The following is a 16356-nucleotide window of genomic DNA, read 5'->3' on the forward strand; positions in this document are numbered from 1 at the left end:
ACATTTTTATAAAAATAAGAGAAATAATAAGAAAAACTATTTCAATATGCAAAGAAAATTCAGCTATGATGCCAAACAAACAAGCAAGAAAATAAATCTGCCTGATTATCTGTTGAATTAATGAAATAAAAAACTTGAAGTAAACAAAACAACAAAATATGTAGATTTGAGTTATCATAATTGTATGTGTGAAACTTGAGGTAATATTCTTGATATAAATGAATCTGAGCCAGAAACGTCGTTTTAATTGAAAAAATTCAATTAAAACATATCCTTTTTTTTTTTTTTTTTTTTTTTTTTGTCCATTGGATGAGTCTGCCGAGAAAGCTGTAGCTTTTATTTGTTTAAAACTAAATAAAGCATTTTGACATGTATTCTACTTTAAGTCCTAACCCTCTGGTTTATGGGAAGTTCTCTTACAGATCTCATACAGTTCAGCTCTCACTTAGCTGTGGGGATAATTGACAAAACTCAGCCTAAGGTACACGATTTGGTTGGACATCACACTTACCTGCTTGGTTTGTGGTTACATTTACAGACACATACTGCCGGGCTCCTGGGCTCAAGTCGGACACTCCATTCACTGCCTCAATCTCAAAGGTATAGTTTGTGTGAGCGAGCAGATCCACCATCATGACAGAGGTGTTTTTCAGGCCGATTTGCCGGGGAAGGTACCTGACATGACCGCCACACTCGTCACACACACCTGCATGGGAGTTGCACTTCTTGCATGCAATATAATATGATACATCTTTCCTTCCACCAGTGTCAGCAGGAGGAATCCATTCCAGAAAGACACTAGTTTCATTAACATTTGAGATGGCATTCCGAGGAGCTGAGGGGGGTCCTGGTTTGCAAAGTAAAGTGAGAAAAACATATTTTAAGATGATAAAATTAGGCATCGCTTACTACACAAATCCCTGGTCTCAAGGAAATTAAAAAAAAAAGATTTGCAATCAATCTTTTAAATAGGGAGAATGCAAGAATCATCAATTTGTAATAATTTGAAAAATTTTGTGATAGTTTTGTTGGGACAGTTGTGGGGTTTATGGTCTACAGAAATAACTTATCTTGCCATTGTTATAACCACATGTTTAGTTAAAATACATGTGTTGCTTAGTGTAAATGCAAAGAATTATGGAGTAAAACTATGTATGCAAAAATAATGTTAGATAAAAATTTATATATTCAAAAAGTGGTAAGTCCTTTGGCAAATCCAAGGAAAAATTCTCCTTGGGGACTGAACTGATTACCTCCTTATTGAGATCTGTCCCAGAAACCTAGGAAGTACACATGAAGGATTTACTGAGTAATGAGCACAAGTGAAAATAGGATTTGTCAGTGTGGCTCTTGACTACAAATTCTGCAGCAAGGAAAATAGCCTCGGCCTACCTCAAAATAAATTACATATCCACAGATATCATCAATGACATGTGAAATCTTCCTCTTATATCAAGAAAAAACCTTAGAATTTAAGTAGTTGGACATTGCAGTGTGTAATGAAACTTCACTTATTTTGGTATTGTTTTAATACTGTGGCTCTGTTGTGAATTTTCCTTATTAGGAAATCAGAAATTTATTTTAAAAATGACTCTCAAAAGCACTATGAGAGGAAGAATGAAAATGTTCCGATATTGAAGGATCAGCAGAACAAATTCATGTATAAATAACAAACAATATCCATCTGTATATTATTTTATTTCTGGAATGAATAATTAGCTTACTAAAGAGAACTAAAATTAAGTCCATATCAGTTGTGACAGTCGCATACCACTATGGCAGGAATTGATAAGTGAGGAGGCTACGCATGTACGTGAGCACGGGGTATATGGAAACTTTCTGAGTCTTTACTCTGAATTTTGTTGTGAACCTTAAAATTGCTCTAAAAAAATAAGTCTTTTAAAAACTAAATTGCATAATATCTATCTCTATAGTCAATTTTAAATTATATAACTTCAGTTTTTAATGTTACATGGTCACAAGTGCCCAAAGAAAAAATTCATTTATATTTATTTCAGACTTAATAAGTAAAACTTCTCCACAAGGAATAGAATGGACTATGGGGGTAGCTGAATGGTACATAAGCATAAATTAAGCTACTTGAGAGGGCTTAGCTTAGTTCTTTTAATATTTATTGTATTAAATATAGAAATTAATATTAATTTCTACCTAAGATTTATTAAGCCATGACTGTTAAGGAGGAAATTTAAAAGTGATAAAAAAAAGCTATCTGATATTTACAAAATGTCATTTAAATTAAAGGACCCCATAACCCACGAGTTGCCATTTTTGGCAAAATAATCCCCACCTCAACTATATTTCTGATTGAACCCTGTGAAATTTTCCATACATACAACCTCACACACAATTACTTTTAAGTTGAAACAATTACTTACGATGGAAATATAAGTATTATTTTTTACTGTAAACTTTAGCTTATTTAATAGTGGGAAGATACAGAGAAAATGTCATTTGAGATTAAAATGTTACAGGTTTACTTCTGAGAAAAAAGTAAAATATACTTGAAATATGTCTAGTTCAGAAAGATATCAAACTTTTATCTCCGTCATCTGAAATATAACCAAATTTAACAGCTTTCTCTAAATCTGTAAAAGTACATCAGAGTCTGACTCTTCCTTTACTTCTGACTCTCTGAACATTTGATGGGGATGCATATGCCTCTTAATGTCAAAATGAAACTCATTCAAGTGAAGACCTATAGTAGAGGTAAAAGAGGCTCAGATTACAGACACCTAAAAAAAATCACCTACGGAAAATCCACAGCCTTGCTAATAGATGTAATACATGACCCATAAATAGAGCTATGTGAAGTACTTTGAATTAGGCAGAATCATCAGAATCTTTTGTTTTACTTTTCCTGTAAATTTATAACATTCTATTTTCCTGATATATATTTTTCCTCATATATATATATATATATATATATATATATATATATATATGTATTAAAAGGAGTTGGAGCCATAAATTTAATTCTAAAGGAGTCAAAGGGAAAGCAAAATTCAAAACGTTCATGTGAACGTGTGAACATCAGTCAAGTCATCTGTGTAAGGGGATCAAATGCATTATTTGTGGTGCTACGAATGCAACTAAAAACTGAACACACACACTCACAGATTACATATTAGAAAGATCTTCCACACAAGTCCCAATAGTCTTTTCGAGAAATGCATACATATTAGTGTTCTTTTGAAACACAGTATTAGAAATTCGCACACCTGGAAACAGAAGATTTGAAGCCTCAAGTCCTGTAAGAGGACTAAGCAGTCCCTGCCACCAAAGCACAGTCTTTCCCTCATCCCAATCCTAGTGAATTTACAGAAAGGGAGACTCACTTTTATGGTGAGAAAGAAAAGATCATGGCTGGACCACTTAAGGAAAATAACTATTAGAAAATTAATGAAATTTAAAAGATAATTCAATATATGGTTTTCTCTCCCTAATTTACCACTCTATTGTCTGGCCACATTTTCTCCTTACTCTCTGGGCATTCTTTTGCTCCAATAATTAAAATAATGTCTACTATAACCAAAATGTATCACATTCAATCATAGTTTATATCTCCTCTATTCAAATGCATCTTACCAAAAGTATATATAATGATACCATTTACTTATTTAAAAAGGAATGGTTTATAATTAGTAATCATCTAACCTATTAAATGATCAGTCTTGTGATAAAAGAATGATCTTTAGCAATGTGAGCTAATTAATATCAGAATTGAGAAATTATGAACTTATGTCTCACACTATGAAATCCAGATGCTGAAATTCAGACAAAATTTCAGTTTGTGTTAATTTGCTTAAAGGAATTGTATATCTGTTTATATTTCATACTAGAATACATGAACTATAATGAATAGTAGGTTTCAAAAATTTGTGTCATCATCTTTGAGAGGACTAGAGTTTGCTCTATCAAAACTAATAAAACAAGGCAAGGTCATGGATATTGAATCTTATGGAGAGAAGAGATAGACATTCTTCTCTTCCATTTTGATAATTTGTTTGATTTGCCATAGAGACTGTGACTGTGGAAAACTTATGAAAGTATTTTTATCAAGAAAACAAATACATAAATGTGTTTCCTTCGCAGAAACATGTGGAACACTAGAAAAACAAAAACACCAAAACCATCGATGGATGTGAATGCCTCCACTGCAAATGTTGGAATTAAATTACTATTTATCCTTCTAATTATATGATTATGTGATCATATAATTACTAATAGTTAAGAACACTCACTTCTAAGAAACATGAAAACTGCTTGAAAGTCCTAGCTAAAAATTTGGTATTATAATTGTCTCCTAAATCCGATTTGCCAAACCCCAGTCCTCCATGTTCTTGTAGTGTTTCCTGTCTTCTTTTATAAATGACCTTCTTGCTGGCCTTTGTACTTTAGTTGGACAGGTTAGGGGAAGGAAATGACAAAAGTACCATTTATGACATGTTGACATGATCAGAAGCCTGGCTTCAGAGAAGACAAAGAATGGAAAAAAAAGTTTATGGTGAACAGGAAAATGGGTTTATCAAAGTCATGTTTAGCTCTCATGAACACTAAAAGAAAATAAAAGAAAGAAATCTACATCTGTCTCTGTTTGAATTTGAAATTAGGGAATAGGAATGCTTCTAATAGTGAGTGATAACAGGGACTCCAACTTTTCAAAGTTTACTTAAGAAAATCGAAATTTGGTAAGAAAACAATTTTGGAAGATTAAACAGTTATGCCTGTTTTGGGGAAAATGGTAATAGGATGCAACAGGCTCCATCATGCTCTCTTTTCAAAGTGGTGAAAGTTAGCATCACCAAGTATCAGTGGGTTTCCTTACTTGTGCATGCCATTGTGGGTGGATCAGACTCCCTCCTGAAATAATCCTTTTCACAGACACAAGAGGTTGAAGCTTCCTCATGGGTATAACTGTGAGGTGGACATTTGCTGCAGCTCTGGCTGTGAGGTGAGGCTTTGAAGAACCCAGGTCTGCACACTGTCAAAAGAAATAAGAGACTAAGCTTTTCCCTGGAACAGATGCAGTGTTTGTTTTGTGAATAATGTCATTACTTTGACTAGTATACACAGATTACATACAACACAATATTGGCATTAATTTCAAAAATGTTTCATAAGCTTCTGAATCATAAATACCAGGCTATTCATTCAGATCATCAAATATTTAAGTATTTAAATTAAACATGTCTGGACTGTGTTTTTAGTGATTTTTATGCTGCAGGAGCTTATAAGAAATTGTATTATAAATGGTAAATACTTCTATGTATTTAAAACTGAAGTAGTGCTTGGAGTATAATTTTCATTTACTCATTAATACAACTTTTGTTGAAGAAATGTGAATTTTCCTATGCTTATGGAATGCCATGTTATACAGTAGGTGCTCAAAATTTTTTTATTGAATTAATAAATTATTTGGTAAGTGTGAAGGGCTTCATAGATTTTGTGGGATTTGGGAGAGTGCATGGATGAGCTGGTGTATCATTCACATTATATTGATTTCAAGGGGAGTGAGATGTAGGCTTTTATTTTACATTTTACTCCATTTTAGAACTTGTATTTGATTCAACAAGCATCTATTCTAATATCAGTCATACTTATACTCTACAAATTGCAATGATCTATAAAAGGTAGAAACTGTGTCTTATTCAATTTTGAATTCATAACAGTTATCACAGCATTTGACCACAGTAGGCGATCATAAATTATCATGTAATGTATAAATGAATGAATGACATGGAATGAAGACTGTAACTGAACTATTCAGAATCACATAAAAAAATGTTTTCTGGATATTTTTGTTAACATTTCTGTTGGTGGTCAAGTAAGTACTAACAAACTAAATCTTTTTATTATGCTCCTTCTCTACCCTTTTGTATTTTTCTTTCTTCTCAATGGCTAACAAAGCCAAACTTGTATTCCAATTGTCCAATATGGGCCAATTAAAGACGCCAAATAGATGGTTTGATTAATGTTTACGGTTTAGATTACATAAAACTAGCCAACCATATACTTTTCTTTCTATTTTCAAAACTTAGTACATTTACTTCAGTGCATTTATTCAAGCATCAATGGAAATTTGCTAAAGCTCAAAGGTGAACTTTTATTCCAATAGAAATTTTTGATAGACATAATGAATTTGGGCTAATTTTCATGTGCCATAAACGATTTAGAGCTTTAGTAATCCATGCTAAGTCTTTCTGCCATCACCATGAATAATCAGAAATTGGCAAAAATGAGAAGGTACTTTTTCAGTAGATCTAATTATAGCGATAGCAAAACCTTAATGCTCATAAATTCAGAGAGAATGTGAAAGTATTTGAAGATAAGAAGAGCTTTTTGATAGTATTAGGGGCATTCTTGTAGTTAAATGATTAGGAAAAGATTTATAATATTATTTTTCTTATAATAAGATTGCTATAAGCCACCAATACCATTCTTAGCTAAGTTATCCATTCTTTCTTCTTTTATCCTCCTCAGTAAAACCATTCTCACTTTTAAACACTATTTACTTTCAAAGACATGAAGTGTCAATTCATTCTGCATATTTGGAATCAATGATTATTTATGAAACAAAAAATTAATTCTTTTCTTTTACTGAATGCTTTTTAACCTAGAAACTTATTTTGATATTATATACAACACTATTTAACCCTCCATGGAAACTTGGAAACTTTGGAAGCAGAAAGTAATATATATATGTATAAAAGTAGCTAAGTGTATATTTCTGGTCAGCAGCTCAACAAAACGCTTTCAGCAGGTGTAGTGGGCCAGAAATTTTGCTTGGTACTAGATTACAGAGGTAGGCAAGATAGACATGGATCTGCCTTTGTAATTTTAAAAGTATGCATGAATAATTATCAATATTACTATGCTGGAAAAAAGAAAGAGCATGGAAGTGAACATTGGCATCCAATTTAGACTGGGATGTTAAAAAAGACTTTCTCAGGAAGCCGAGACTCTGCTGAGATGTTAAAAAAAAATTAAAGGAAAATTAACCAATTTACATTAGGGGAGCATTAGAGGAACAAAATCCTTGCAAAAGACCAAAACAGGTGAACAAATATGGAGATAGAGAAAACTAAAAAATTAATCAGGGTGAGAGTAGAATTAAAGCAGCAGAGATAAAGTTAGACAGGGAAAAGGATACCAAAACACACCTTACAGTTTATAATATTTGAGATCATCACAATATTTTAAGCAGAGAAATGTTAAGATCACAATGATTTTTGAGAGATCACTGTGTAGCAGTGTTGATAATGGATTGGAGAGGAACGTGATGGAGACAATTGGTCCTTTTGTGTCTGTTGCACTGGTGTAGAAAAAGATGTGTTTAACAAGAGTGGCTCCAATTGCGATAGATGAGAGTAGGTGTATTCAGGGGATCAGTCTGAGGTAAAATCAGTGAGGTTTCAGGATATACGTAGTGAGTCAGACGTGAGTGGGAAATACTAAGAAAGACTATGAGGTGTTTGCTTAAACTGCACAGGACCTACTGGTACCATTTTCTCAGAGAATGCTTGAAATGAAATGTGTTTGGGGGAAGATCAAGATTATATTTAAAGTATTATTTAATTTAAAGTGGCTAAAGAAATCCAAATAGAGATATAGAGAAGAAAGCTCTGGGCTCAATGTTATCCAAGAAAAAAAAAATATGTATACATACATATAAAAGTAATTATCCATTGCCTTCGAATCATGGCAGCGAATCCAGATAGGACATGCAAGGCTGCTAGACAATCTTAGTATTATTTCCCCAGTTAACTTTACTTTTCAGCATCAACATGATTATTTTGTAGCTTCTACTCTCTCTTCCTACACCTTGGAAGCTCTATTCCTTTGTGATTCCTAGCTCATTATATTTGTCTCTGTGCTGAGAAAATAGAATTCATTAGAGGAACTTGCTTATTTTCCTACCACGGAATTTCCAAACCTATATTCACTTGTAGCCACCCTCTCTACCTTTCTACCCATTAAAATGCAAATGTGGGAGTGCCTGGGTGGCTATTCAGTTAAATATCTGCCTTCTGGCTCAGGTCTTGATTGAGGGTCCTGGGACCAAGCCCCTTAGGGAGTCTGCTTCTCCCTCTCCCCTGCCTGTTCCTCTCCTGCTTGTCCTTATGCTCTCTCTTTTTCTGTCTCTGTCAAATAAATAAACAAAAAATATTAAAAAGGGCACCTGGATGGCTCAGTGGTTGAGCATCTGCTTTTAGCTCAGGGCTTGATCCTGGGTCTTTGGGATGGAGTCTCACATTGGGCTCCCTGCAGGGAGCCTGCTTCTCCCTCTGCCTATATCTCTGCTTCTCTCTGTGTGTCTCTCAAGAATAAATAAATAAAATCTTTATTTTTAAAAAATCTTAAAAAAATAAAATGCAAATGTGATTTTGCTTCTATCAAAGGAAAATATATTTATTTGAATTAGGAACCTCATCTCTATTCTCTGAGGGCAATCTTCCAAATGTCTATCCCTTGCTCAGTCTCTCTCAACCTTTCTCAGTTTCTGTCTCTGTCTTTCTCTCTCACCCTATCACTCACATGAGCCCAATACAATTTTCCAAAAATTTTCAATTGAAACAAAGTGAAGCAAAACAATACAAATAAAAACAAGAGTAAATTATCAATCTCACTTGATCCCAATTCTTCCTGTAGCTACCAAGTAGTTTCGTTCCCTTTTGGAAACAATTTTTTTTTCTTTAAAGATTTTATTTATTTATTCATGAGAAATATAGAGGGAGAGAGAGAGAGAAAGGCAGAGACACAGGCAGAGGGAGAAGCAGGCTCCATACAGGGAGCCCTACGTGGGATTCGATCCCAGGTCTCTAGGATTACACCCTGGGCTGAAGGCAGTGCTAAACCGCTGAGCCACCCGGGCTGCCCTGGAAACATTTTCTTAAATTACTTTTCCATAAATGCATCTCTACTTCTATTTGAAATCACACATTGGCAAAGTCCAGTTCACTCCTCTGAAATTGTTTTTGTTAAGATTACAGTCATCTTGTTTCCATACTTTCAACAGCATTTGATCATGTCCTTTTTGGGAAACTCCAGTTAATTTTAGTACAAAATGCTAGCATAGCCTGCAAGTTTCCACACAATATCTATGAAATCAATCGAATGTGGTCTCCTCCCACATTCACTATCTCTATCCATACTAACCTACTTATAATTTTCTGCACTTGAGAAACTCCTCTATCCTTCATACCGCAGGAGAAGAATTCCAGCCAAAAGACAAGAAGTGTAAGGTGCATGTTGGGGGTGGGGAGGAGGGATTTGTAGTTCATGATAAGGAATTTGGGTTTAATCTGAATGCATTTGGAAAAAAATGGGTATTTATTTTTTTGAGGACATCCCTTTTGTCAAGCACTCTGGCAAGGAATATTTATATTGTGGTCAGAAAATAAAAATGAAAATAAAGTGAAACATTTCAAGTTGGAGTTCAACAAAATTGTACTACTCATCTAAATAAATCAGTATTTGTTAAATATTGTCATAATTAAAATGCAAAAGAGTCAATTTTGCTTCTTTTGGTAATTTTTATTTTCTGTCTCCCAAATATGTTGTAGTTTTGGGATGTCAAGTACTCCAACTTGAAATATTTCACTTAAAGGTAAAGGAAGCTTTTGGGGTAAAATTGTTTCAAATGACAATTGTACATTACCTAAACATTATTTAGAAAATATTACACAAGTCCATTTAGGTTGAACAAGGAGTAGGAGGCAAAAATGCATCCTATGGTTGATATATTTCATGAGACTGATTTGGAGGGAAAGAAACTATTTTTTCTTTTGGAAATAATTTAGGAATAATAATAGGAATTTAATAATTCCTATTCTGTCCATGCTTCAGGGTTCTTTTTAAGTGCTACCTTTTCCATGATGTTTGTGATGATCTCCATGGCTACATATTCTTTCCTTATGCATCTTTTAGACCTACAAACTATATATTTGACATCTATCTTATGGCATATGGCAAAAATTGTGTCCTAAGTTAGTTTATCACCTGCTTTGAATTAAGTTGAGAAACTCTATATAAACATTCTAGAAAATGGAAACGGTTCATTTGATTTTCATCATACATAGCATAGTTTGTTGTACTGCATACATATTCATCAGTATTTCTTGTGTAAATAGTACATTTGTGTCCTGCTCAGAGTCTAAATGACATAAAAGAACTTAATAAAAGCTGATGAAGCTGAATTATTTAACTATTAAGTCTTGGCCAGTAAATAATAATATGTGCTATATCTATGCTGGCTACTTTAGAAGTTTTGCAAAAGCCACCAACGTTCCAGCTCTCATATTTATCACTTAGAAAACAAGGATGTTAATTAAATCTAATAAAATAGTTTTCAAAAAATCTAAGCAGAAAAAGCATGTCATCAATATATGAATTTCAATTGTTAAAGTTGTGAAAAGGTGTTGCCTAATTAGAAAATTCTTAAAAGTTCTCGAAATTACTAAAAATGGTTTATCTGATAATTCAGATTTTTGTCTGAATCAGTGTATATAAGCAAAGTCTTATTTATTTATTTTTAAAGATTTTATTATTTATTCATGAGAGACACAGAGAGAGAGAGAGAAGGTCTGAGACAGACAGGAGGAGCAGGCTCCTTGCAGGGAGCCCAATGTGGGACTTGATCCTAGGACTCCAGGATCATGCCCTGGGCTGAAGGCAGGTGCTCAACCACTGAGCCACCTAGGCTTCCCTCAAATTTATTTATTTTATTTTTTTTAAGATCTTATTTATTTATTCATGAGAGACAGAGAGAGAGAGAAGCAGAGACACAGGCAGAGGGAGAAACAGGCTCCATGCAGGGAGCCTGATGTGGGACTTGATCCCAGGATTCCAGGATCATGCCCTGCGTCGAAGGCAAGTGCTAAACTGCTGAGCCACCCAGAGATCCCCTCAAATTTATTTTTTAAACAGATTTTTCATAATTAAGTACCCATAGAATAGTTTAGCCCAAATTTAAAAGATGTGTTTATTAAGAAAAACAGCATTACACGTTATAAGAAATGTACAACTCAAAATAATTCAATATTTATAACAAAATTTAAAAATGAAAGCAGACCTTTATACTTAAAAGATATGCTCAGTATTAAAAAATATGTAATGACTTAAAACAATGATACATTAAGCTAGATCTCAAAGTATGAACTCTAAAATTTAGCAACATCTCTTGAATTCTTGCACACAGAAATAGGGCAAATAGCCCACTCAAGAATCTAAAATTCCTGGCTTTTTCGAATATAACTTTAAATGGTAGAAAGCAATAGGCCGATTTTAATATTAGAAAATAATATCAGAGAAGAAAAGAATACTATTTTAAATTATTTTTATTTTAACTCCAGTATAGTTAACATACAGTGTTATATTAGTTTCAGGTGTACAATAGTGATTCAACAGTTCTATACATCATTACTCAGTGTTCATCATGTAAGTGTACTCTTAATCCCCATCACCTTTTTTCATCTATCCCCCCATCATATTCCCTCTAATACGCTTTATTTTAAATGAGTAGCCTCAGTTAAAGTTCCTTTTTTTTAAACTAGACCATTTTTAATTGAAACATATTTTGGAATGCATGTTTCCAAAAGATATATATATATATATATATATATATATATATATATATATATATATATATTTGGATGTATAATGTACATATATAATATATCTTTGGATACATAACGCATTATATATCCAACAAAAATAGAATACACATTTTCTTCAAGAATTGCCTGGTTAAATGACAAAAAAAAAAGACATAACAAATACTGCAAATTTAAGAAGACTGAAATCATATCGAGTATATTTTCCAACTTCAATGATTAAAATTTCAATGATCAAAAACTTCAATGATCAAAAATGATCAAAACGAAAGATCAACAATAAAACAAAGCTGGGAAATCTGCAATGTAAATACTAAATATTTAATATGTAAATATCAAACAACACACTACTGCACAAGCAATGAAACAAATAAGAAATCAAATGACAAATCAAAAAAAAAATGACAAATCAAATACATCTCAAAACAAAAGAAAAATAAAACACAATGTTCCACACTTAACGTGGAACTGCTTAAGATTCTCTATCTTCCCTAGATTCTCTCTAGGGAAGTTTTCTGCTATTATTTCAGAGGGAGCTCTGCCCCTCCCATGCTCATGTGCATGCACTCTCTCTATCAAAAAGTAAAGTAAAATAAGTAAATAAAATGAGTTTCTTGTAGGCAGCATATAGATGTGTCTTGCTTTTTTTTTTTTTTTTTTTTTTTTTTTTTTATCGATCTGATACTCCATGTCTTGATTGGAGCAATTTGTCCATTTACATTCAAAGTAATTATTGATAGCTATATATTTATTACCATTTCATTACTTGTTTTGTCATTGTTTCTGGAGATTTTCTCTGATCTTTTCTTGTCTTTGTCACTTTTGGTCTCTCCTTTGCATCTCTTACTCTATTCTGAATAATAACCTTGCTGGATAGAATAATCTTGGCTGCAGATTTTTCCCAGGCAGCACTTTGAAGATATCATGCCACTTTCTTCTGGCTTGCCAAGTTTCTGTTAAGAAATATCCAGCTAGCCTTATGCATGTTCTCCTAAAAATTAAAGGCTTCTTTCATCTTGCTGCTTTTACGATTTTTTCTTTATCATTATATTTTGCAAGTTTAATTATAGTATGTCTTGATGTTGGCCTGTTTTTGTTGACTTTGATAGCAGTTCTCTGTGCCTCCTAGATCTGGATATCTGTTTCTTTTCCCAGATTAGGGAAGTTTTCTGCTATTATTTCATGAAATAAAATTTGTTATCTTTTCTCTCTCTTCTTCTGGGACTCCTGTAATACAAATATCATTACATTTGATAGAGTCACTGAGTTTCCTAAGTCTATTCTTGTGTTGCAAAATTCTTCTTTTTCTTTTTTTGTTTAGCTTTATTATTTTCCATTATCTTGTCTTTTAAGTCACTAACTCATTCGTCTGCTTCTGCCAGCTTGCTGTTCATTGCACCACGCCTGTTTCTAATCTCATTTATTGCATTTTGATTTCTAACTGATTCTTTTTTAATGCTTTTTCTCTGTGGTAAGGGTCTCACTGAAGTCTTTCTATTCTTTCATCAAGCCAAGTGAGTATCCTTATGACTGCTGCTTTAAATTCTCTACCAGGCATGTTACTTATACCTATTTCCCTTAGATGTCTTCCTGTGGCCTTATCTTGTTCTTTCATTTGGGATAAATGCTTCTGTTTTGGCATTTTGTTTAAGCCTCCACCTTCTTTATGTGTTAGAAAAGCCAGTTATGTCTCCTGCTCCTGAAACTGATGGCCTTATGACGAAGAGGTCATGTAGTGCCCAGGGCCTGGAGCTTCAGAAAGCCTCTCCAGTGTCTGCTGCATGCACTCTGCTGTTGTGTTTTGTGTGCTCTATTCTTCAGGCCAGTCATCTGCAGAGGCTCTACTTGCCTACTGTGGGCAGTGTTTGGTCCCTGGACTGTATGTGGAGAATTTTAACTAGGTATGCTCTGATCTACTTGTGGAATGAGACCTGACACCCACTCCACCAGAACTGAGGCCCAGCAGTACTCTCTGGTTGGTAGACATGGGCTGGGCAGGCATTTGTGTTGGCCTTCTGCTGCCCTCGGACTGAGGTGTGGTTGAGAGGGGCAGTCTCACCAGAGCCCAGGGGTGGGACTTAATGTAAGCAAGTTGGCAACCAACCTCAGCACTGTGCTGTCCCCCACCAGTGCTGGTGGCTCTGTGTTTATGCTGAAGGGCAGGAGGGGAAATAGTGCTGGCCAGCTCTCTTCTTAGAGAAGTGTTTCTGTAATGCTACCTCTAAGGGATGCTCTCCTCTCTAAGAAGACAGAATAATCTCCTCACTGTGTGCCCCAGGCATTTTTCTCATTGTGGCTTCCATGCTGTCTGCCCCTGGGTCATTTGCCTGCCTTCTCTCCAGGATAGTGCCCTCCTGGCTCTATCCTAGCCAAGCTCACTGACCTTTAAAACTCCACATTTTAAGTCCCGCCGTTTGTGAGAACTGATGAAATTCAGCCCCTCTCATTTTCCAAGCCAATGACTGTGGGAAAACGTTCTCTTTGTTTTTTCCCTTTGTGTGCTTCTCTCTCTCTAGCCCTTCTGGATCCGTTTCTTCCCTTTTGCAGAAGCTATAATCTGTTTCTCCTCTAAACCATGTCTTCACACTTCCTTCTTCAATGTGCCCTCTTCTCTCTCTTTAGTTATGGAATTTGTTCTGTCAGTTTTCTGGCATATTTCTGGAGTATTTAGGATAATTTGATAGTTATCTAGTTGTATTTGTGGGCTGAGAGGAGCCTAGTGTCCCCCTACTCTGCTGCCATCTTGGGGACTTATTCCACAACAGGAATACTATTGATAAATACATTAAATCTCTCTTTATCTTTACATTTGTAATTTATAAATTTTTAGGATTGCATTATGTTAACATTTTAATGTTCCTAAATCTGTATCTTTTATGCATCTTCTATATAAAATATATTATAGAAATGCTGTATTTTGTAGTGTCAATGATCAATTGTAGTACTGACCTCCCTCTCATAGCTAAGAAACTATTACCTTCCTAAAAGTTAAAAAAATCCTTAAATTTAGTAAAAATATATTATGTACCAAGATCTCCTCCTGCTTTACTTCTAAGATTATAATTTATATACTTCATAACTAATAGCTAGCAAAGTTAGAAAATGCTCAATTTTTAAAAGATACTGAAGACAATATGTATCATTATAACCAATTTATGTTATAAGCTAGGATGGAATGTTTGTCTTGCTCAAGTAAAGCATGTTAATTCAATTATATTTAATTAAAATTATTAATTGACAAGTGATATGTTTCATAAGATAAAATAAACTAAATTAATTTTAGCTTCATAAGTTTAAATACCAAGAGTCCTGCAGAGTATTCTTAGAAGACACTCTATAGTGATATGATGATATAATTTCTCCACCTTGGCAACATGGACATGCTTAAGATATAGTAACTAAACCATGAAGCTCCTTGTGGTTTGGAATGCACTGACACATGACCCCTGAACTATGGACAGTTATAAATCATAACACTTTGTATTTATCTAGTTGAATCTCCATTAAAATGAAGACTCAGCAATTCTTGAAGGACTTCTACCATCTATCTATATAAAGATGAATATTTAGTGGAGATAATAGAATTCATGATATCTCTCAAAGCAGAGATTATTTTCCCCCTTAGTTATGATGAACTCCTCTACAATAATAAATTGTAATAGATAATTTAAAATTTTTATTTTAATTATTAATTTTACAGGCTTTTTCCCATATCTTTACATTTTCAATAGATACTTAAGGTGTTGGGCAATTTTGCTCTCCCAAACAAACAAATATGAATCAATTTACATCAGTTCATTTTAATAACAGTGTGTGTAGAATATGTATGGCAGTATATGTGTGTGTGCAAAACACTTTTGATATTTGGTCACATATTTTCCATTTTATTAACATTTTAATTAGATAAAGATTTGAGAGTTAGTAATAAGTATTTCCGTTGTTAAAAGAAACAGACTTGTTGCTAGAGGGGAAGAGAATTGGGGGAATGAGGTAACTGAAAGATGGACATTAAAGAGGGCACCTGATGTAATGAACGGTGGGTATTATATAAGACTGATGAAATCACTGAACTCTATCTCTGAAGCTAATACTACACTATAAGTTAATTGAATTTAAATAATTTTTTTAAAGAAACAGATCAAAAGGAATACACTGAAATATTTATGTAAAGTTAGTATAAATTTTATATATATATACATATATATTTTTTAAAAATATTTTATTTATTTATTTGAGAGAGCAAGAAAGAGCACAAGCAGTGAGGGGCTGGGCAGAGGGAGAGGGAGAAGTAGGCTTTATGCTGAGCAGGGAGCTGGACTCAGGGCTTAAACTCAGGACCTGGGGATCATGACCGGAGGCAAAGGCAGATGCTTAACTGACTGGGCTACCTGGGCACCCTAGTATAAAATACTTTTGTATTAACCATTTTACCTTCTCTACTCTTAAACATTATTTTTACTTTTTTCATGAATACAAACAAAAGTTATCTATTTGAACAAGAATTAATCCTGACATCAACAAATCCTATGCGTAGCTGCTTTATTATGTCATTTTGACCCTATGTACAACTGTTGCTTTTGAACAACTTTTCCTTTTTAAATAATTTGTAAGTTAGGAAGCATGAACTATCAAATATATCTGATGAATCCGGATCTCAATGAATTTGTAATTTAGAAGTGCAGAAAAATATAAATTAAGTTAAATCAAATTAAATGACTTTTAA

General features: G+C 33.7%; 1 protein-coding gene across 9 annotated transcripts in view; it reads right to left on the reverse strand.

Moving 5' to 3' along the window:
* The window catches only part of EPHA5 (EPH receptor A5), a 347353-nt gene that overhangs the window by 167905 nt on the left and 163092 nt on the right, over nt 1–16356 (reverse strand). For 5 of the 9 annotated variants that reach the window (XM_025435555.3, XM_035717165.2, XM_025435556.3 and 2 more), the window contains exons 4-5: nt 4847–5002; nt 512–847 (exon numbers count right to left, since the gene is read on the reverse strand). The exons of 1 other annotated variant lie outside the window; for it this stretch is intronic. In XM_025435555.3, the coding sequence (XP_025291340.1) occupies nt 512–847; nt 4847–5002 (492 nt within the window). The remainder of the gene's footprint in view (nt 1–511; nt 848–4846; nt 5003–16356) is intronic. 3 more of the 9 variants (XM_049092999.1, XM_049093000.1, XM_049092998.1) reach the window with 2 other exon arrangements.

Source organism: Canis lupus, chromosome 13 (assembly GCF_003254725.2).
Source record: "Canis lupus dingo isolate Sandy chromosome 13, ASM325472v2, whole genome shotgun sequence".
NCBI lineage: Eukaryota > Metazoa > Chordata > Mammalia > Carnivora > Canidae > Canis > Canis lupus.